General features: G+C 42.2%; 1 protein-coding gene across 7 annotated transcripts in view; it reads right to left on the reverse strand.

Moving 5' to 3' along the window:
- Positions 1-5,021: 5,021 nt before the first annotated feature.
- CNTNAP4 (contactin associated protein family member 4) overlaps positions 5,022-23,932 on the reverse strand; it is a 279,669-nt gene continuing 260,758 nt past the window's right edge. For 2 of the 7 annotated variants that reach the window (XM_081880312.1, XM_081880314.1), the window contains exons 20-24: positions 23,795-23,928; positions 20,870-20,957; positions 12,336-12,557; positions 11,584-11,655; positions 5,022-5,564 (exon numbers count right to left, since the gene is read on the reverse strand). In XM_081880312.1, coding sequence (XP_081736438.1) covers positions 5,371-5,564; positions 11,584-11,655; positions 12,336-12,557; positions 20,870-20,957; positions 23,795-23,928 — 710 coding nt within the window. In that variant the 3' untranslated portion in view covers positions 5,022-5,370. Of the gene's footprint in view, positions 5,565-6,199; positions 6,307-6,870; positions 7,053-8,238; positions 8,709-11,583; positions 11,656-12,335; positions 12,558-20,869; positions 20,958-23,712; positions 23,929-23,932 lie in introns of those variants that run through there. The other 5 variants (XR_014161099.1, XR_014161100.1, XM_081880313.1 and 2 more) reach the window with 5 other exon arrangements.

Genomic DNA, 23,932 nt, shown 5'->3' on the forward strand with positions numbered 1-23,932 from the left:
CTTCTTCTGAATTTGTAGGTGTCATATAGGCAAATTCTGAACCTTGAGCCCACCTGACAGATTTGTGCACATGCAGAAATATCCAAGAAAACCTTGGGAGATGAAGAAGAGAAAATGGCTATTGGGACACATCTGATACTTTGACAAGGCATTTATAGAAAAGCCTTTCTCAGCATGTAGTGACATTCCCCAGGTCAACCTAGAACATTATTTACAGTCTTTCCATTAACGTATGCCCAAAGGTAACAGGCACTTCTAGTTTCACCTGGGCCCATTTAAACGAGTTCATCTTTTATATCTGGCCTGTAACATATGCATACATAGGTAGACATATGCGCTTGTGAACTCTGGCTTTCAAAATATGAATGGGCATTAGCTTCCTGTAAGAAACTGTTATTTTACACTATACAGCTATAGACAAATAAGCATTCAATCAAACTAGATCTTTTAAACTCCTTCAGATAAAACCAAAAAGGTATCCTTCCCCCCCCACCAACAATATGTGATATCCTTTAGACCTTCTCCCTTCCTTCCTTCCTTCCTTTAAATCTATACTCTCTGGCACAAGATGTAGGGACTCTCCTGGTACATTTTCTTTCCTTTATGAAAAGTACCCAAAACAATGTAATCCCATACATGTCTACTTAGAAGTAAATCCAATTTTTTAAAAGGCTTTACTTCCAGGTCAGTGTTTATAGGATTTCCACCAAAGGAATATTTGCAGTACAATCCTACACATATCAACTCAAAAGTAAGTCCCATTGAGTCCAATGCGGCTTACTGCCTGGTAGGTGGGTTTAGGATTGCAGCTTTAAATAACCATTCCTTAAGACATAAAAATGATTTTTTTTTAAAAAAAATGACATGAACTTCAGATATATAAGAGATTAGAGGGAAATGATGTAGTAAATCAAGTGTAGATTTTCATCTTATTCACAGTTGAGGTTTTTTTTTTTTACAAAGAATAATGTAGAAGGTGCCTTTGAAAGTTGGTAAAATGGCAGCAACAATTTTAAGTGCCTGGCCTTTAAGGGACAACAATCTGATTGGATATTTTTAGTGACAGATTCTCACTCTAAGGGGGGAAAGTGTGTTTGTGTGAGAGAGATTGAGAGTGAAAGAGATTGATTTAACACAATTTAGTCACAGCAGCAGTATAATAACCTTGAATGAATGCTTCTGGAAACAATGAAGAACCTAAGCTCATTCCCTAAAATGAATGGACCTGGGGCTGGCACAATGGTCTGAGTTCTTTGGACATGTAAGAGAAGTGGATCCAAGCAAAACGGAATAATAATAGCAAAACGGAAGCATGAATGACATCAAGGTGGCAGGATGATAATCAAAGAAATAAGATCAGAGTTAACCATCCAGCTGATAGGTTTGGCTGCAAGTGTACTAGCACATTCAAGTATCATGAATTAATTGTATATGTTGGATATGGGACTATTCTAGAGAAGCAACAGATGCATCAGCAAGAACTTCAGCCTTGGAGAAAAGGGTAATGTTAGTCTGTTTCAGCAAAAGCATATGGCAGCTTCAAAATGAGTAACACATTTTGATTGTGACATGTTTTTGTCATGCATCTGATGAAGCTGAATCTGGCCAGAAAAATCTTTTGCCACAATGTGTTTGTTAAAGGTGGATATAGGCTTCAAGTTGATATAGTGAGATTAATGGGATTTAAGGCGTCATTTCTCTGTTAGCTGTGAGTTCTCCTCCCACACCATTGGCTGAGCTGCTGTGATGCCATAATTTCATAAATGACCGGTCAGTAAAACCATCAGAGCAGCTTCTGTGAAGGATATGAAAAGGCAGTTTGGTTGGGAGAGAAAATTTGGGGCAGGTTGGTGGGTTACAAGGAGTCCTGTGTTGCTGTTGGGAAGAGCAAAAACAAAACGAGTTCTGTTAAAGGAGAAAGGTGGAATTTGAGAAGCTGAATGGGACAGGGGCCTAGGGTATGAAATCCCAGATGAGAAGACATGGAAGGATATAGAAAAAGGGCACAGTTGACTTAGAAGCTCTTTCACTCTCTCTGTGTGTGCTCACGCACAATGCTCAGGAAAGAAGAACAGAAAAAGCACCCTCATCGTAAGGACTGAGGAAAACCCCACACAGGGCTGAAATGTTAGTGGATAGGCAATGGCACTTTGGAATCTGGGGAATTTGTGACCAATGAGGTGTTGATGAAGGCCTGCATTTCATGTTTATTCCAACAAACTGGATTTTTTTTCGGGGGGGGGGCTGCAAGTATTCAGCTTTGATATAAATTAATTTCAGAATTAGGAACATGATACCCACATAAAAGTTCCAAGAAAAACACAAACCACCTTCAGCTATTATTATTTTTTTTGAAATGTTCTTCAATGTTTATGCATTCAAGAACCCAACCAATTGTTTGGCTTTCTGTCATGTATTTCATGGTAAGTAAGCCCATTTAGGGGCAACCTGGGAGTTCATAATGATGAATACTGCACAGAAGAGCAAGTCCAGACCACATATACTATTGTAGTTAAGATTGCTAGTGTCCAAACTTTGGGACAGGGCAAGATGAAGAGAGAAAGAGCTAGGTCTATAATTTGGGGACTGCTGAGGCAGAGAGTCAGTAAGTTACTGTGGGTCAGTACCTTGCTTTCTATGCATAATGCTTAACTGTTAACCCATATTCTGTTAATTTTGTACAGTGGTGCCCCGCAAGACAAACGCCTCGCAAGACGGAAAACCCGCTAGACGAAAGGGTTTTCCGTTTTGGAGGCGCTTCGCAAAACGAATTTCCCTATGGGCTTGCTTCGCAAGATGAAAATGTCTTGCGAGTTCCTGCGGGTTTCCCCCCCCCCCTTTTCCTAAGCCGCTTATCAGCTGATCCGCTGATAAGCCGCTTAACAGCTGATCGCTAAAAGCTGCTAATCTGCTAAGCTGTCAATGGGCTTGCTTTGCAAGACGAAAAAACTGTTATACAAAGAGCCTCACGGAACGGATTAATTTCGTCTTGCGAGGCACCACTGTATAATGAAATTTCATTCACACATATCACTAGTGACATAGGAGCTGTTCAACCTTAGGAGCTTGCATACTAATGAGATTTGCACCTGACTTCTGGCTTCACATGCCAATGGCCCCTTCCCATCCAATTTTTCTTTTCTGGGAGAAGGGCAGTCAAGTGATTGTTGTAAGGTGCCATGAAACTCAAACTGGGGACTCTTGTCAGCTGGGTCTAGGGCCAACCCTGTGTCATCAGGGCAACTCTCATAATGACGTAGTTATTAGCTTGTTTTTGCTATGTTGCAGATCTATAAAATGGCTAGAAGTGGTACTCATCAGCTCAAATGAACCAGGTGATTTAAGGAACCGACAGATGTCTAACTGGCTCTGTATAATGTTGATCCAAGGCTGGTTCCTTAATCTGAACAACTCATGGTTGTGAGTGGCCACACAGTGTGTCCTGCCTTGTCTGCTCCACAACCTGATGACAACAGCATCTTAGATCATGTAACTGGCTTCATCTGGACTCACAGTTGCTGCATTTTATATTTTACCTGTAATACCTCTGGTCTGTATTATTTGCCTCTGACTGCTGACACTGGCAGTGGCCCTGTCTGCAAGTTTCCAGTATTCAGACACATATTGCTCCAATCTGGGATTTTACCATAGTGATGGAGTTTCCAACAGTGCTAGCAGAATTTGCAACTACAACCTTGGTCTCTAAAGAATCTGAAATCTTCCTAACACAGCTTTCAGATAATGAAAGGCTTGAAATATTCACTCTTTCTCTCTCTCCTAAATAAATTCTAGAACCTTGCTTGCCTTTTGTGGTTACCATGTTTTTGCAAAAAAAATAAAATAAAAATAAAAATGCACGGAAAGTTGTAACCTGCTGCTACCAATACAACCTGCCTGCAGATATAAGTCAAAAGTTATTGTTACAACATACGGGGATGCTATTACTCAGAGTTAAGCTCTGGCTTCTTAGACAATGAAATTTCATTCAGTTGAGCCACTGAAAAATCAACTCAGCATGGGTTACAACCAAGCTGACACTCACAGTTTGTTATGAGATCACTACTCATCAAGCAAGGTTTGCCAGTATGGCACCCATGGGCACTAGTGTGCCTGCCAGTATCTTCTACTGTGAATGGTCACAATAATTATCCTTCAAAATCCACAATACACAAGAGACTGACTGCTCTTGCTGCTCAGTTCGTGTTTGCACTGGGTCAGCCTTCTCCTCTTTGAATACACCCCCTTAAATACCCCCCCCCATTTCATTGGATCTCCATCCTGACAACTGCTCTGAACAGAGAAGATGTGCAAATAACTTCTCCATTAGATTGGGTGTGGAGGCAGCTAATATAGCTGCCTTTCTTCACCACAGATGGGGTGGTTGATGGGAGGAAAACATGAACACACCATTTTGTGGTCCAGCCTTTTTTAACTTCTCCTTGGGTTGTGGTAGCCATTATGTCATTAACACACACCCCATTTTGAGACAAGCTAAACCATTCACAGCAGCCATTTTGTGACTGGCACCCATGGCACTTTATCAAATTGTCGCACGTGCCCACTGGCCGCCCCAAAATTCGGCAACCCCTGCTGTAGATGAACTGTGTTCTATGTTCAGTCTCAGTATTCCTCAGAGAGTAATACACATTGACTTGGGGGCAAAAATGATGCAGAAGACAGCATGGGGTTGTGTTTTGTGTGTGTGTGTGTGTGTGCATCTTAAACTACAAACACTGGAACTGGTCAGCCATGAATGGAAACAACATATTCAATATCAGTAATTTGAGCTGATTACTGGAAAGTAAGTATTATATCAGGTTCGGAATCCAATGCAGACGTAGGCACTCTCAGACAATATTAATTCAACGGTCTCAATTAACTGTGCTGAACTCTGCTTTGGATTGTAACCCAAATGGTTAAAAGAAAACATTACAGTTCATTTGAACAACACTGCTAAAGAGCTGGGGTAGGGGGTAAGTGGAAAGGAGGGGAGGGGAGGGAGAAACAAAACTGTGTTACGATTTCCCCCATTCAAAGCCCATGTTCAGAATGCACGTTAAAACTTCCGTTCTAGAAAGTCACAGCAGAACAGCCGAAAACTACCAACAATGAAATTGGTTACAATATCTAATTCACTGTTACATAAAATGCATTTACGTTATAATAGCTAAGGAATGCATGTCATTTAAAGAGGCCTCCCATCGCAATCAGTGAAACTGAACATACGCAGTTTAATAGGTTTCAGAGCCATTTTGCTTGTCCTTCGAGTGCAACAGCGTTTTAATTTTTATTTTTGTCCGTTGAGAGCCCCTGGCTTAGCAAGGAAGTCACATCATTGATATTATTAATAAACTATATCATAAATGTGAATCAGAAGAAGTACTCCTTTTGACTTTCGTTGACTGTGTTTTGCATGCTGAGTTCACTTTTCAGTGCAGTCTCAGCACTGTCCTCCTTTTCTGATCCTTTCACCTCCTTTTTTTTATATACACTCTTTTTTTTATAAATCCGTACAGCTATGGCAGCAATGCAAAGCAGGATGAATATCACGACGGCTATCACACCTGGGGGAGAAAAGAAAGAACAAACTGAGAAGTCATGTTACATCAGTAATAAAAATAAGGACTTTTAATAATTTCTGCAGCCCTCCTTAGTGCATGAAGTGTTTTTATCCCCACTGCAAACCTGCGACGTCACTTAAGCTGAAGAATGAACTTGCCCAAGGTCAACTAGTGACCTCAGTGGGGTCTGAACCAGGAATCTTCAGTTATGCCAGCTGTCCCATGACAAAAGATGACTAGGGATAATATTTTGCTGTTGAGAATCAACCAGTCATTCACAGCTTGATAGTGAAGGCACTATTATAATAGACCTTACTATAAATTGATATGGCTTCCTGTTATTGGGTTTAATTTTATATGTGTGGTGCAGGTAATGTTGACTTAAAGGTAAAGGGACCCCTGACCATTAGGTCCACTCGTGAACAACTCTGGGGTTGCAGCGCTCATCTCGCTTTACTGGCGGAGGGAGCCGGCATACAGCTTCCGGGTCATGTGGCCCTCATGACTAAGCCGCTTCTCGCGAACCAGAGCAGCGTACGGAAACACTGTTTACCTTCCTGCCTGAGTGGTACCTATTTAACTACTTGCACTTTGACATGCTATCGCTACTGAAGAAGTCCGTCCTGGTTTGTCCTCACTTCAGATGAGCAGCAATGCCTGTCCTTCCTTCCTTCCTTCCTTCCTTCCTTCCTTCCTTCCTTCCTTCCTTCCTCACAAATCCTGCTAGGTTATGGAACCTGCAAGACTGTACAGGGAAGGAAAAGCTGGGAGAACTATACACAATTGATTTTTAGCCAGTCAGCTGCATAGAACACATGTTTCAGGAGTCTAATCCGATCTAAATGTCACAACTGATATTGTTTAGAATGAGAAATAAAGCAAAATATGTTTATGGTTGCCCAATGATTGGCAGTTTAGCCATCATTATTTGGGATAATGTGCTTTAATATACGTTGTCATCTTTCTGTAAGCCAGGGATGGAGAAACTGGAATCCAGACTTCCATCATCTAGATGGCCACAGGTACCCCATTCCTGTTCCAAACTGTGTTTTTCTTCCATTTGAGTCGTCAGGCTGCTAGAAGTGCATTCATGCCAACCAAAGCACCTTAAAATGACAGTGGGAGATGACTTCCATATGAAACACAGGTATATTTCTAAGACCTCATTCATGCTTGTGTGCACTGTGCATCTGTTTTCTATATTTGATGACTAGCGGCACACTGTGTGAACTAATTTAAATATTAGAAGCTTCTTTTTGTTTCTCTAATCCTCTTAGTTTACTGTTACAAATATATTAATAAATTACTGTGGAAAACACTGTTTGGGGTTGACGTGAGGCAATACAGTTATCCTGCTTGTGATGTGATATTTGTGATGGCCAACTCATATCCTGCAAGTAACACTGACATCTTGAAATCAACAAGAGATGTAGAAGTCAAACCAATTACCGATTCTTTTGGCAAATCTTTGACAGAATATTTGGGTAATCCCTGCGTTAAGTCAGGACAACAGAAAAGCACTTTGATTACCCTTGAAACCAAATATGCATCTGCTTACTAGGCTATAAATTTACTCTAATCAGGAACGACAACAGTTTAGGTATATTTATGCTCACTATACTATTGGCAACAGTTTAAAATTGATGTAGGTATGTGCAGTCCTAGCCTGCACAAAATGTTCCACAGAATGTCAAGAACATAATTTATAAGGTGTAACGTTCAAAAAGAAAGAACAATGAGAACATAATTATAAATGTTCCAGTCAGGGGTTTTTTTTTTACACCTTAATTACTATTATCAGTTCATTTAATATTTCAGGAGATGAAATGGCATTTAGGGTTTTCCCCCTCCAATGTTAGTAGTTCTAACATTTTCATGGCATAGGTGATGTAACTGATGTGTACAGTTCATAGCAGCAAATGAAGCAGTTGGCTGGATTGAAATAACTGTGGGACAATGTGACACACCCTATTTTTGAAGGCAGGCTCTTATATTCTAGTTTACTGCAATAGGGATTGGTGATTGGTAGTGGGGAGCTAACCACAGGTAGGAGCAAAAGGAATCGTAGTGACAAAGCATCACAGTCCTCCAAGCTACAAAGATTTGAGAAAGGTTAAAGGAAAGCTAAGCACCCGGATGAATTAGATGGATTAGATTGGCCAGGGCACCCTTTACACAATGAGTACCCCACAAGGATTTGTATTGAGACATGTGCTATTTAACATGAAGAAATGATCTGCAGTCAGTTAGGTGGGCAAATCATTATTATCTGAAAACTCAATCAGTCTATGCAAAGTTCCAACAGACTCTCACCAAATTTGCCAAAATTGCAAGTAAGCTTTTAAAGCAAGTAAAGTATAATGCGATGCACATTGGAAATGAAGAATAAGAAGATAATGATATCCTAACTCTTCAGGAAAGAGATGTTTGGTCATGATAGGCAGTTCAGTGGAAATATCAGCTCAGTGTGCAGTGGTGTTAGGAAGGCAAAATCCATGTTAGGGTTGATTAGAAAAAGAATGGAAAATGAAACAGCCAGCATCATGCTGCCTAGGTATAAATCTATGGCAAGACCAATAATATTATGTATAATTTTGGTAGCCCAATCTCTAAAAGAAGATCAGAGAGTTGCAAAAAGTAGAGCAAGAACGAATGAACAAATCATTCGATCAAGGAGTTGGAAAAACCCCAAATGAGGGAGGAACTATTGCCTTTATGTCTGGCTTGTGGACACCCCAAAACCAAACAAATTCTTGGCAGGAACCAAGGAAAAGTAAGCCTTTCCCTATGTTCCTGCAACCTTCTTTGTTCATATGTGAAAATATTTCAAATTCAGCCATGTGAAACAGCAATGACTGGCCTAACATTTAAGCAGAAGACATGAGACTTTTATCATCTGGAGTTCAACTTGCTTTAAGGCAATGATTAATGTAGATAATAAGTCCTTAATGAGGTACCTAACGATTAGAGGATGCCATCATTTCAGCTGCAGCAGCTGTATAGGTGAGCGCATATTCTTGTTTTAGCAAAATATCCTTTTCACCTTTTCCAATCCTAAATGCTCAAGCTCTCATCTCAATGGGAATTGGTAGTTTTCCGTTCCACTAAATTCCTCAAGTCTGTCACTTATCGGTGGTTTCCAATGACCTTACCAAAAAACAACAAACCCACTATTCGTAAGTTAACCAGAGGTTATCAAAGATAACAGTTGGTTTCTATTCCTTCTCTATCCTTTAAAAAAAACCCCACACAACTTAATGGAAATTGGATGGTTGAATTATATTGTAGAGAAACCATTTGTAGGGGGGAAGAATGCTTTTTCTTCACCCCTGTTCCCAGGGGAAAATAATGCCATCAGAAAACTCTGAGTCTCATAGAATAACTCCTTAAAAATAATCACTGAAGCTTACAGATTTATACTTGCTCGTACACTAGTCATAGAAACTGAAATCCTCTTGAGAACTCTGAGTCCCCAAACACATAATGTTCAGGCATTCTTGACTTTTCTTCCTTCTTTCTGAACAGATAAAAATAGTCAGTTTCCTAGAGGTTCCAAAGAATGAAATTTGTCCAGATTTTGTGACTTCCAGTCCTCTATCTCAGCTGCAGGGCCATGCTCATCTTTTACCCTGTCCTAATATTTGCCACTTTATTAACCATCTAATTAAAGTGAATTATTTTCATTTTATTTGATTTGGCATGGTTAGATAATTTAACATCAAATAATTCTAGTTTCCTTTGGGTTTGTAAAACCCTTTGCAGACATTCAGTGAACTAATAGAGGGACGACAATCATTTGCACCCAGCATCAGCTATGGCCATAGCTGTCAACTTTTCCCTTTTCTTGTGAGGAATCCTATTCGTAATAATGGTATTTCCCTTTTAAAAAGGGGAAAGTTGACAGCTATGGGTATGGCCCCCTTTCCTACTTTTGGAGTAAACGGAAGTGAAGCCTGCTCCAATGCGGCCCACTTCTCTTGTCCTGCCTCCAAGCCACCATGGATAGGTCAAATTTGAATTTTTGGGTTTGGTGGGAACCCCAGCAATCACCGCGGCAACCAAAGGGGCAGAGCAATGGCCAGCAGAGCAGCGTGGCTTCAAGAGGACGGTGGGGCTGTGTGTCGGGCCAGAAACCTCGCCCACTGCCAGACCCGGTTAGTGGTCATTGCAGACATCTGGTGAACTAATGGAGGGAGGGCAATCATGATTGTATCCATAGCCTCACCTTCTGTGTTCACCAGGTGTTTGTGCAGATCCTATGCACTTACAGTTTGCAGATTTCCAGACCATGGGGATGAAGCCTACACACACATGCGCGCGCACACACACACAGAGACGCTTTCTCTCTCTCTCATATTGTTATGCGCGCATTCACTGAACATTTGAAAAGGGCTACTGTCAATGTAATAAGAGGCATATGAAGGGCTCAGAAAAGGTCCTCGTGGAATTCTGTAAGTCAAATAGGAAAGGTCTTATGGATATAAGTGTGGCAGTGGGGGGAATTATCTTATATCCTAGTAGTCCAACTGAACTATATTCTGACCAACAGCCAGGAGTCAGAGTGGTTGCATCACCTGAAATTAACTGTAAAAACGGTAAAGGACCCATCACAGTTAAGTCCAGTCACAAACGACTCTGGGGTTGCGGCGCTCATCTCGCTTTACTGGCCAAGGGAGCCGACATTTGTCCGCAGAAAGTTTTTCCAGGTCATGTGGCCAGAATGACTAAGCCGCTTCTGGTGAAACCAGAGCAGCACACGGAAACACAGTTTACCTTTCCACCGTTTACCTATTTATCTACTTGCACTTTGACGTGCTTTTGAACTGCTAGGTTGTCAGGAGCTGGGACCGAACAACGGGAGCTCACCCCGTCATAGGGATTTGAACCGCCGACCTTTCAATTGGCAAGCCCTAGGCTCAGTGGTTTACACCACAGCACCACCCATGTCCCGGAAATTAACTGTACACAGACTTAAATGGGTTTTGGAGCATGCTTCTCAAATTGTCAGGATTAAGCCATCTATAATGTATTCAAAAGGGACACGGGTGGCACTGTGGTCTAAACCACTGAGCCTAGGGCTTGCCGATCAGAAGGTCAGCGGTTCGAATTCCTGTGACGGGGTGATCTCCCATTGTTCGGTCCCAGCTCCTGCCCACCTAGCAGTTCGAAAGCATGTCAAAGTGCAAGTAGATAAATTGGTACCACTCCAGCGGGACGGTAAACGTCATTTCCGTGCACTGCTCTGGTTCACCAGAAGCAGCTTAGTCATGATGGCCACATGACCCAGAAGCTGTCTGAGGACAAACGCCGGCTCCCTTGGCCTATAGAGCAAGATGAGCGCCGCAAACCTAGAGTTGTCCATGACTGGACCTAACGGTCAGGGGTACCTTTACCTTTACCTTTAATGTATTCAAAATTTGTTCAGTGACTCTTTAAAAAATTGGCATACCAGATAGAAAGTGAGGGGAACAAAAGGATTACACATTTTTCGAAGTGGGCCAATTACCCTAGTACTTCTATATGTTTTCCTCACCTCAATTAAGTGATAGGCATCCTGTTGGCAAAAAAACCCTTTCCCACCTTGTGTCAGGCACCCCACATTGTGAGGAAATGGCAATATGGAACACGCCCATGGCTTTGGGGGTAAAAAACCTTTTTTTAAAAACACTTCATACACTTTGCTACAGAAATGACAAAGGATGCTGCAGAGGACATAAAACTTACTCAGCCTTTTCCAACCAATAGCGAAGATGAGATCCACACTTCCACCACAAGTTGACCAAATCTGCTCTGTTAAATTTGAAGGGCACTGGAAACACATAACAGCCATACACTCAGGAGCTACTGTATAACCAACAATGACTTCCTGGAGCATGTTCATTTGTGTGTTTTCAGACTTGTGAATGCCCTAAAACATGGTTGGGGTTGCAGTTGGTTTGGCACCTGTTCACTTTGCATTATTACTGAAAGATCCAAAGGTATTTAAAAATGGCACCAGCTGGCCTATTACAGTCCCTATTACCTCCAATAATTGCAGAGTCACTCCTTATTGCATTAGCTAAAGGTTCTCCCTCATCTATTGGTCCCGAATGATCTGTAGCAGAAACAAAAAGGGAAAATGACAGAGGCAAGCAGAGAGAGGAGAGTTTTCAATATATCCATGTACACAGCTACAGCCTACATACTGTATGCAACGACATACAGCTATACAAAACGGGTACACAATAGTATATATGCAAGGCTGCTAAGAACAAGGGTGTTTGGGGGGGTGTTGTTGTTGCTTTTAATTCACTGTGTATAATTAAATTGCACATACAAAAACTAAAAAAATAAACACTTAGAGGGAAAGACATAGGTTGAGAGGGTGGGGGGAAAAGAACCCAGTACCTTTGGACCCTATCCTTTAGGTTTGCTGCTAGGCAACCTAATACTGAAGAAGAAGAAGAAGAAGAGTTTGGATTTGATATCCTGCCTTTCACTCCCCTTCAGGAGTCTCAAAGCGGCTAACAATCTCCTTTTCCCTTCCTCCCCCACAACAAACACTCTGTGAGGTGAGTGGGGCTGAGAGACTTCAAAGAAGTGTGACTGGCCCAAGGTCACCCAGCAGCTGCATGTGGAGGAGCAGAGACACGAACCCGGTTCCCCAGATTACGAGTCTACTGCTCTTAACCACTACACCACACTGGCTGTCGAGTTTCTCTTACTGAAACTCTGAACCTTTGTCTTGTATTCTGTTTCAGGGTATAGAACAAATGAGAGCCATATGCTTGCTACCTGCAAATGAATGAGTTGTTTCACTTGATGTTGAGTCAGCTCCTGCTAAAGTGCCGCAGTTGGACTGGGTGAAATGTCCTTTCACAGTGACTGGAGCTGAGCTGGAATGGTGCAGCGCAGCCTTCAGGGGAGTGATATGGTTGAATTGCACTGAAGAGAGACATCCAATGAACCCCTGAGAGTTTGCCTTCATGGTGTCTGGGTCTACATCACTATTCTCTGCTAATCAAAAGAAACAGAAGGAAATTAATCATAGTGCAAATGTACAAAACAAAGAGACAGAAGAATAATTGAATAATTAACCTGTATTCCTCTGAGCCTCTATGCACATTGGCAACATATGCAAATTTGCCATCTCCCCATTTTTGGACTGCTTTTAATGAGAATATATTCATTATATATGTGTGTGTGCATGTGTGAGAAAGAGAGAGAGAGAGAATATGAATGGCAGTTACTAGTCTGCCAATAAATATATTTTTTAATTAGCTATAGCACATTCAAAGCCCAAACTGTAAAACTCAATTCAGATGTTTTAATTATTGCCTATATTTATATTCATTCTCCATAAACTTCAAACATTAATGGAAAATAATCCTAATCATGAATATGTAAACCACCATACATCATTCTGTATAAAAGCTATCAGTCAAATTCTGATGTCTTAAGAGAGTGTTTCACATACAACCAATATTTTACTAGTATTGCTTAAGCTATATGGTTGTTTTTTTTATTTTGTCACATGTATTCCTTACTCATATCATGCTTTACTTACTTAAGAAATTATGTGTTGGGGGGGATTTTAATTCAAGATACTTTATCTCCAATTTGAACCACAGTTTTGCACAAATGGACTCTCAAAGTTCTCTGTCCCATTTTTGGACAGAAAAATTGGGGACTAGAGGGAGGAGGACTTCAAAAGTTTCTTGGGTGGGGGGTTACCCAAGTTTCACAGTTCATTCCTTTCCTCCTAAGGCTATCCCTTTTCCCTCCTGCTGCTGAAAGTGTGGCAAACTAGTCACCATTTTGTGTCCTCCATATTGCCACACCACAAAAATATTGGGGAATAGGCTGAGAAAGGTTTGCAAGGTGGCCATCTCAGACACATCTCAGAATTTTTCTCAAAACATTATCTGAGAAATTTCAGCTCTGTTTTATTTTGAACTGTAAGGAAGTCATGTGGCAAAATTTACTCTAATTCACAAAATCTGAGGCATATAATATTCATAACATGAGAGACAAGCCTGGCTGAAGACATATTTCCTTGCAAGATAATGAGAAACATCTATTCTGTGAAGTCAGATCTATTTCACATTGTGTAAACCTATCACTACATCAAGTCTTGCAAATCTTACAGAATATTTTTGAACCTAAGCCTTTCTGGTGATGGTAATCGCTGCTATTATTTTAGTAAACACCTGTATGCTAATTTGTTCCTTTCTGCAAGATAATGGCATGCAGAGCTCAATTTTAACATGCCAAGTGGAGATTAGGTTATGGCAAAATGTCAGCCTAATGTCTTTATCAAAGTCATTGCATGATTCTAAAAACAAAAAACCGCCTTGCATAATATTGCAGGCATGTGAGCTACTTACAAAAACAAATGGTACACTTCAGAACAGCAGTCAAAGATTCTACCACATGGGTGACGTCAAGTTACAATACTACTTCCATTAATTAGTTCACAGGCGCAGCATAGGTGATGTAGTTTCTTCATTAATTAGCTGGAAATCACTATACCGACCATGACATTTCATTTACAGTCTCAAATGTTTGTGCCTAAAGAGCTTGCTACAATGAAGCTCTCACTTAAGCCTGTATTATATTATTGGGATACTTAACATTTACAGAGCCCAGTCCTGTTGGAAGCTGCAGTCAACCGGATCCCAGTGGGCCCAATATATTTTGCTCCCTGAAGAGGACAATATGGTGTCTTTCTCCATTCTTTATAGAAAAGAAGACCAGACTGGCCTTGACTCTTACGTCAATACTGGTTGGCTAGCTTTGGGGCTCAGAAGGGTTAACCACCAGTAGGGGGAGCCCTGTTGATGCACATCAACTAGGATCTCTCCCAGGGTCACCCCAGGGAAAAAGGGGCAAGTCCCTAGCCACGGGCTGCTTAAATGGAGCAAGCCACGCCCCTTGGTCGACTGGATTGGTCGGACTAAGGGTGACATGACTGGGGACTCCCTATTACGGGGGGCCTAGCCATGCCCCATGCACATGGGGAAAGCTCGCGAACAGCCCACAACTTCTTTTCCCTGGGAAGGGAAACTGCTTTCTCACACACTTTCACACACATGGATTTGGAGAAGACCCCTAACTTAGGCTAGAGCATGGCCGAGACACGGGGGGAGCAGAAATAGAATACAGGACATAGCAGTTTGCACTGAAACACGGGACGATTCCATATTATACAGGGTGGGTGGCAATCCTATGTATCCATCACCTAAGGAAGGTGTCTCACTGGTAATCCCTGGTTATGCTTGACCAAGGACTACCAGCTCTAGAGACCTCCTGGTTCAGCATAACGTATGACTAACTGCAACGGAGCTGTTCAGAAACTTCACAATGACTGCTCCTCATATTAAACAGGGGATGCCCTTTGCGTGGACGCGCGTAGCCCCTGGACCCTGGACCATTAGCACAGGCTTGGCTTCGCCTTCCCCCAGGTGGGATACCTGGAGGTCTCCACCCACCTCATCCAGTTGCCCAATCCCGCCTGGGGAAGCGTTGACAAGGAGACCAGGCCAGGTAGGGGAGGGACTATCTGCCCACACCATAGAGGGAGGATCTTACCTGGGAATCCTCACTTGGCTCCAGAGCTTCTCCCACCCTACCCACCTTCAGTTAAGACTTATTTTGCAGGTTAACCTTTTCTCCACAGGCATGTGGGCGCTGCTACGTCAAGGTCGCTGTTGAAGGGCCGGAAAGGATTTCCCCTGCATTGGCAGGTTTTGCCTTTCCCGTAGCAAAACATCACAACTTTGGCAGTATCAGGCCTTGGGTGGAATCCCTTCGTCTATCTTCCTGAATGGGGGGGGCATGCAGCGGTGACACACGCCCCCTTCCTCTTTGTGGTGGCGATACCAGGGTTCCCCATTAAAGGGGTTTTTGAGGAGGAGGCTTTGGCCGAATGCTTAGATGTTGTCATTGCTCTCCCCTGCGACGGCGGCGCAACGGGGGCGGTCTCTCTCTGCTTGGACATGTTTTCCAGAGCCAGCCCATCCCCCCCCCCACACTGGATAACCCTGATGTTCCCCAGATCCCCGGCGGGGGACTGGGAGGGATAAACGCCCAATGCCTGAGCCAAGGTCTACCCACATCTGACATATAATAAAGTTGTGGCCAATTTAATCCCATAGCACATTGTCTTGAGTCATTATTCCACATGGGGGGGGGGGAGCCCCAGGGTTTGGGGGACTCCACCTGTCCACGCAATGAAACAGCTGGATTGTTAACTTCAACTGGCTGCAAGGACCAATCCTTAAGTAGCTTTGCTTGGGGACAGCCTGTTTCTGGGCACAATGGAAGGTGGTGGCGCATGCTTTTAATGCTCTAATTGACTTGACGCCTGAGTATCTTAAGGCTGCCTTTTCCTGCATCTTTCTCCCTAAATGTTATGCTAACCAACAGAGCCATTCAGAACAAAGGTGCTTCCCCAAAAGAAGTCTTTTTGAATAAGGTAAGCAATGAGGAAGAATACGGGAAAGTGAATCTGTCAGAGTGCTCATTAAATGGCCAAAGATGTCACACCTCTTTGCAAACAAATTGGGATGAATTCTCAATAAACAGGTCATTTGGACATGTCTAGTATGTATTTTTTAAATGTTGCATAAAAAAATAAGATGTTGCATAAAAATATCAAATTTTGTTTGTAGGTGTACTTGTTTCTGAACTTATCCTTGTTCTGTGAACTGTCTTTAGCTCTCTTGTATTTTGAGATTGTTCAGAAAATGAAGACACAATTACCTCACTTACATACTTTAACATTGAACCTATTTCCATTTTTGTCTCACACATTTATTGCCAGAAAATGGGTAGAACATTCAGAGCACATAACAGAGCTCTAAACAAAATAGCATAATTATGAAACTTCTGTTAGAATGCTTTCCTTCGGATTCATGGACTGGATTTTAGAAATTTCTATAAAACATACTTTTACATTCAGACATGGAGATTGCTGTTTGTTTTCCTTGGTTATAATACTACTGCTTCTCTCCCAGCTTCTAATGTTTCTTTTACACTCCACGGTGGAACTGAGGCTTTTCCAGCGTTATACCACCCTGTTATGCTAAGTTTCACTCACATCAGTGGGGACGTATAGAACAACAATGGACATCACTGGACATGTCACCACGCTTCGTGCCCATCTGTGATTCTGTTTCCCCATGATTCACCAATCAAAACAGCAGAATGGAACTATATGCAGGAATACCATCCCAAATTTCATCACATGGCACAATACATGAAAATGCTGGGGAAATTACAGCACAAAACCTCCAAGGTTTTGTGGCTTAATGTTGTTGCAAAAGCATTTTTTTCCTGGAAGCAATAAACATGGAAATGAGTCTAAACTTCCACTAGATTCTGATGTATTTCTAGAAGTGGCTTTTAAGTCATGTGAAAGATCACGTAAAATGTAGAAATTATTGGGTAAGGAAATGCTAGGAAAACAGAATAAAGTATTGCCGGAATACAACCTCATTTTGGTTGCCTGCCCTTTTCAGTTTTCCTGAAATTTCTATGCACATTGCTTGTGGAAGGTAACATCCATCTAGTAGTGGCGCTATATTAATTTTTGCCACCAAGGACGAAAATGTTAATTGGCTGTAAATTAATGTGCTTACAAAAATGTACACTGCATGCATGTTTTCTATGGCTCCACACATTAGTTTCCAGACAGAAAATGTGATTCAAATTAGAAAAGAAAATCTTCCATGAAAGGTTCTCTTTCCCTTTTTTATTTCTGCAAGTATGAGTCCAGCTTTTAATAACTTCATATTTGGATCACAAGAGGTGTCATTTCTGCAGAGTTCCAATTAAATTATACTAAGCGTAATTTCTCACTCAAATTTAACACAAGAAAATTGTGCAACTTTCAGACACAGAGCATTGTTGATTTCTAGCACTGAAAGGTCAGTGGGGTGTGCTACACAGTTACCCAGCTGGAAGAGTATTTCAGAGAAATTACAGGTGTACTATTTATCAATGCTTAGCATTTGCACCCACAACCAGAATAAAGAGGAAAGACACTTGTGTACCAAGGCCCTGTGACACAGCCACTCCCTATGTAATGAAATAACCAGACCAGACTCTATTGGTTATGGATATGAAGTTTTGGCATAGCCATTGGGTGAAGCCATTTATTTAACTCCAGCCCATCTGCCTATATTAACTCCAGCCCATCTGCCCATCTCCAGCCCATCTGCCTATATAAAATAGAGTCCCGTCCCCCCTGAGGGGTCCCTGCTGGAAGAGTTCTATGGCCTTTTCCCATCTGGGCATTGGACAGAAGCAACTCCTCACTGATCCCTTTAACAGGATACCCTTAACCAAGGAGGGGTAGGCAGAGGCTAGACTAAGGCTTACCCAATGCCTAACCTTACAAAGTTGTGACAACTGCTATGAGGGTTCTGAATGAAAACTGAGCAGGAGTGCGGCAACAGCCTCAATTTATTCTCCCAAGCGGACTGAAACGATGCTCATTGGCTGGCTGGTTCTGTCCCCTGGGGAATCCCCGTACCCAGGCCAGCCTGCCATTGGCCAATCTGCAGACAGGCCTAGAGTCATCCCAAGCTGGCCTCCAGATCGCTGACATGGGGTTGTGACCAGGCCACAATGCTCCCTGACCACTTAAGGTAAGTGGACTTCTGACTGGTACAACGAGGGTCACAACATAATGCTTATTATAACAAGGAGATAGGCAGTGATTACTCAAACTATACAGGAAATCTGCCTAAAGCGGAAGCAACTTTCAGAGCCCAAAATAACAATGAGCCTGATCTATCTCTGAGATAGCAGATAGGTAAAGGTAAAGGGACATCTGATCATTAGGTCCAGTCGTGACCGACTCGGGGGTTGTGGCGCTCATCTAGCTTTATTGGCCGAGGGAGCTCACCTCGTCGCAGGGATTCGAACCGCCGACCTTCTGATCGGCAAGTCCTAGGCTCTGTGATTTAACCCACAGCGCCACCCGCGTCCCTATGAAGCTGATAGGTCCCCCTGCCCATACGGGACAGTCTTGACAGACTCTAGGGTTGTGCGCTCATCTCACTCTAGAGGCTGGGAGCCAGCGCTGTCTGCAGACACTTCCGGGTCACGTGGCCAGCGTGACAAAGCTGCATCTGGTGAGCCAGCACAGCACACGGAAACGCCATTTACCTTCCCACTGGTAAGCGGTCCCTATTTATCTACTTGCACCCAGGGGTGCTTTTGAAGTGCTAGGTTGGCAGGCGCTGGGACCGAACGACGGGAGCGCACCCCGTCGCAGGGATTCGAACCGCCGACCATGCAATTGGCAAGTCCTAGGCGCTGAGGTTTTACCCACAGTGCCACCCGCGTCCCCATGAAGCCCCATGGCTTGTCCATGGGAGGGGAATTGACACGGTTTTGTGGTAATGTATCAGTATCATCATATGAAGCTGATACATTACCACAAAACCATGTCAATTCACCTCCCGTGGACAAGCCAATGACTGTCATATAGGATGCAGAACTGATGTCTGAGCTGTGCCTATTAATTGCGCAATCACTACAACCTGCCATCTCTGAGTTAGAAGCAATCTGCTGACTGATTGTGCCCCATCTCATCACACCTCTTACGTTACTAAAAGAGGCTCGTTCAATTCAAAGTATCTAGGAATGGGGAATCTACACTCACCATCTTGGTGCCTTTAACCACTAGTGTGTGCTTGTAAATTATTTGCCTGCATAGAATTGTCCACTGTTACTGGATTCCCTCTCCCATCTATTGGCATCCCTCCAGCAGAAATGGTCAACCCTGACCTCAAGGCAGTTGATGGGGGGAATTTCCCACTCTGCCCTTGCACAATAAGGACTCTCCTCCTTCCGGAGGGGAGGTGTTGTGGGCGGGAGACGATTCCCACGTCACACAGGGGGCATTGGAATGTGTTGTTGGTGTGTGGAAGGGCAAGGTGTGGCCATCGCCTACCCCTTCGAATTTGGGTATTCCATTAAAGGAATCTGGGGTCGTGAATCCTGTCCGATTCCTGTATGGTGGGGAGCCATGGCACGACCCTTGGTGACACCAGGGGAGAGCTTATAGTTGTATTAGCATCAACAGGCTCCACCTACTGGTGAATAACCCCTCGTTAGGCTTACCCCTCTCCGAGTGGGTGGAGTCAATCTTCCATGGTCCAATGCCTAAGCCAATACCTTCTCACTTGCTGTAATCAATAAAGTTGTGGCCTTTTCTTGCCCATTAACCTTATATACTGTGTCCACGTGTCTTTATTCCACCAAGCGGGGATCGGGTCCTCGAACCACAAGCTATTTCTACTGTGCGGCCAGGGACAGGCAAACTGGGAACTAAGCTGGTAGGAGTGAAAGTTGGGTTTTTTTCACCACTTCCTGCACTCTGTCTCAATGCCCATGCACACGCACCCCAGTCTTTTGGAGTCACAAGGAAAGAGTGGGTTTGTTGTAAGAAAACTCACTTTAAATGTACTACATCACATAATCAACATTCTACATTTGTAATTCCATCAGTTCTTTTCTGAAAGATTCATTACAGCAGTTTTGTAAAACTGGACATTTTTACAGGCTGGCGTTTTGAACCACTGAATGGTTTGCTTGCTTCTCAGAAGAGCTTCAAAAGCTAAATCAAAGATTACAAAGTTACAAGCTGTATTCATGTACAGGCAAATATTTAGGACAAGCTATTCTATAATATTTTACCATATTTACACTCTATAAAACCCGAGCCTCTTTCACCTAAATCCAACTCTCAAACCACTACCCCCTGAGGAGTCCTGATTATTCCTCCTGAAATAAAATAGCAGAATGATGTGTTTTGTGTATTCTGGGAGGCCTTGCTATACCACAAGTTGCATTACTTGATCTCCTTCCATAGATGAATATATTCGAAAACAGAACTTCTGTGATATGATTTGCAAAGGTGCATCATTCAAAAGGAATGTCATTTTGCAGCTTGAGCAATTAACTCATTTTCTTTTGCCTATAACATGAGTGTGATTTAGCCTTTTCTTTGTTAGACTGCACAGAGAATGCCATGTTTCGTTATGCCTGATTGCAAAAATGAAAAAGATAAGTATGACATTATTTTTAATGGAATCCACGTGCACATCTTTCTAGGAGCACTTACCAGCGATTACATGTATGCACTTTGACAAGAATGAAACTTCTACCTTGATTGTCACTCTCTGCCTAATCAAATGTGAGAAAGAAATGTTTCTCAACAAGATTAGCATTAGTGTGTGTGTGTGTGAGAGAGAGAGAGAGAGAGAGAGAGAGAGAGAGATTTTTTTAGGGAAAATCTACTGCACTGTACTTACCTAGGATCTTGCCAAGTGTGAGCGATTTGATTGCATTGAATTGTGTATCCGAAGAAAGAAAGAATTTCATCCTTTCATTGTGGTCAATCTTCAATATTATTCAGTGAGATGCAAAAAGCAGTTGGATGTAGGACAGTTGAAATGGTAAGGAGGAGGAAAAAGAAATAATTGTCAATGATACAATTAACTTAAGTGAATGACACTAAAGCAGTATCAAATTTATTAAAACATAGGGAACAGTTAGGTAAACCACTTTGTATAGACCTCTCTTTGATTTTTTTTTTTTAAACTGTGCTGTTATGGCCAAGATATTGTTTAAGGAATGACAACTTATAAACAGCTCTTTTAATATCCATTTGGGTAGTTCTTATCTATTCATCTGTAAGTACAGTATAATTGGTGAGCCTCATGAAAGGACAAAAATGTCTTACCTACCAAACATAAAAGCTGTTACTTATCTGAGAATGAACTTTTAAAATTTGAAATAATTAACTATGATGCTATGAAAGTCCCTGTGTTATTATATAAATTGCTTGCCTTCAAATGCTGATGACAGCACATATCTGTGCTCCACAAGCTCTTAGCCCAATATATTTTTTGATTGCGACATTTCTACAATAGGTTTTGTTCAATGCAACCACATTCAGATATGATTTATGCAAGCTAATCTTCCAGTCCTCTTAGAAACTGTGTAATGAGGTAGGAATAAATACATTTTCCAAGTAACTTTTTCATTAATCCCCGTAGAAGTGCATATTCCACAGAAGTAACTAGAAGTCTTGGGTCATAATACATTTTGAAAAACAGACAGAACTGATTTATATTTTCTTTTACAATAGATTTCATAAAATGTATACTAACGACAGCTCTAAAAAAGAAAAGTGAAAAGCCTATTTCACACAATAGGCTGCTTTGCAGACATGCATTCTTCCTGCTCAACCCAATCTCTGGTCTAACTGAGGCTGGAATTCTTAAGCAGTATTTGGGAGAAGTCAAAGCTTCTCTCTCACACACAATAAATATGAATTTATTAGTAACATCTTGGGGTCCACGGGCAAATTTCAAAATTTGGGAAACTGTTTTTCATGTATTGCCACAAAATGCCTACCGTTGATTATGTCTAATGACAACATGGCGACCGTGGGATAGTCACAAAACAAGACTTGCCCAAGAAACTGAGTGCAAGGCAAAAGTTGGATCAGAGATTGAGATGTCAAGCCATGTATTTGATCCAAGATACCATCCAATTTCCCTGAAGAAAAACGATGATGCATGGAAATGCACTCACACAACAAAACACCTCCCTCCAGATAAACAACAACACAAACACTTTTTTTTAAAAGGATTTAAAGGATTCAATCCTGTTGCCTAATTAAAACTAGGATGTCTTTTGGTCAAAGATTTCTAAACAATTAATATAATTGATTAATCAACAGAAGGTTGCAGTCGTGGTTTTCTAAATGATTCCCCCCCCCTTGGTGAACAAAGTATGCAGACTGCTCCCCATGAACATCCATGCCCTATGAAAATAAAAGACAGTACAGTGGTACCTCTGGTTATGAACTTAATTTCTTCCAGAGGTCCGTTCTTAAGCTGAAACCGTTCTTATCCTGAGGAGCGCTTTCACTAATGGTGCCTGCCACTGCGCGCACACCTCCGACATGCAATTTCCGTTCGCATCCTGGGGCAAAGTTCGCAACCAGGAGCAGCTACTTCCGGGTTAGTGGCACTCATAACCTGAAGCGTTCATAACCAGAAGTGTCCATAACCAGAGGTAAAGGTAAAGGTTCCGGGTCATGTGGCCAGCATGACTAAGCCGCTTCTGGCAAACCAGAGCAGCACATGGAAACACTGTTTACCTTCCCGCCAGAGTGGTACCTACTTATCTACTTGTACTTTGACGTGCTTTCGAACTGCAGGTTGGCAGGAGCTTGGACCGAGCAACGGGAGCTCACCCCGTCGCGGGGATTCAAACCGCCGACCTTCTGATCGGCGAGTCCTAGGCTCTGTGGTTTAACCCACAGCGCCACCCGCATCCCTATAACCAGAGGTACCACAGTATAAAATGAGCTGTTCTTCACTGCAGCATTGTATCATGCCAGGGACATTTCCCCCTTTTTAAACTAGGATGAAGAGGGGACGATGCAAAGCAGCAGAGAGGTTGGACTGGCTCTGCCAGTGTGTTTGAACCATGTCACCCTCCCTGTACCTCACTCCTCTAACTTTTGTCAAGTAGCAGCAATGCAACTGGAGCTCAGGTGAGCTGTATTTTATCAGCTTAGGTTTTTTTATATATATAAAGAAAATACTGTACAGCTTTTATAGTATGTGAAGATGTAGCCAGACAGAGTGATCAATGGGATTGATAAAGGGTGGAATATAAACAGAATATATAAATGTGCCTCCATTTTTAATTACAGGAGAAATGGATACCTCGGTTAGAAGATGTTCAGGAAACACTATAGGTAAAAGACGAGAAAAGCCACACCACCACCCAGCAAGGTTCTTCCCTTTCTTCAGTAAGCCTTTAAAATTGCAATGTTTGATAGGGGTAAAAAAACCTTGCAGTTCTTCTGTGCTTCCTGCTGTTCTACATAAATTATCAATCTCAGCCTGCTATAGTCATTAGTTGGAAAGATGACATGAATCAGGATTTTGTTATTTTGGTGCCAATACTCTGTGAATGAGACTTTGACCTTTTTTTAAACGGGGAAAGATAAACATCAAAGACATCACTTTGCCAAGGTTCCCTCTGCCCAGCAAGAGTCTGCTATGTTTTGCTTTACTTCCTGAGGCACTCGACATAAGCACTCAACACACACATACAACGGCCACATGCTATATTGTATTTATTTATTTTATTTTGCTTTGGGGCTCGTCCTCTTTGATGACAATCTTTATTTTATTTTCATTTTTTTGCATTACCTCCACAAATAGCTTTTCTTCCTCTCTGTTAATCTTCACACGGTGAAGCTGCCCATCGGCCATGCTTTTGAAATTGATGCTGAAGATGTCAGGAGCTTGATGGCTATCCAGCTTGTACCTGATCTGTAAACTTCCTGA

The sequence above is a fragment of the Podarcis erhardii genome (assembly GCF_964252035.2).
Source record: "Podarcis erhardii genome assembly, chromosome: 11".
Taxonomy (NCBI): Eukaryota; Metazoa; Chordata; class Lepidosauria; order Squamata; family Lacertidae; genus Podarcis; species Podarcis erhardii.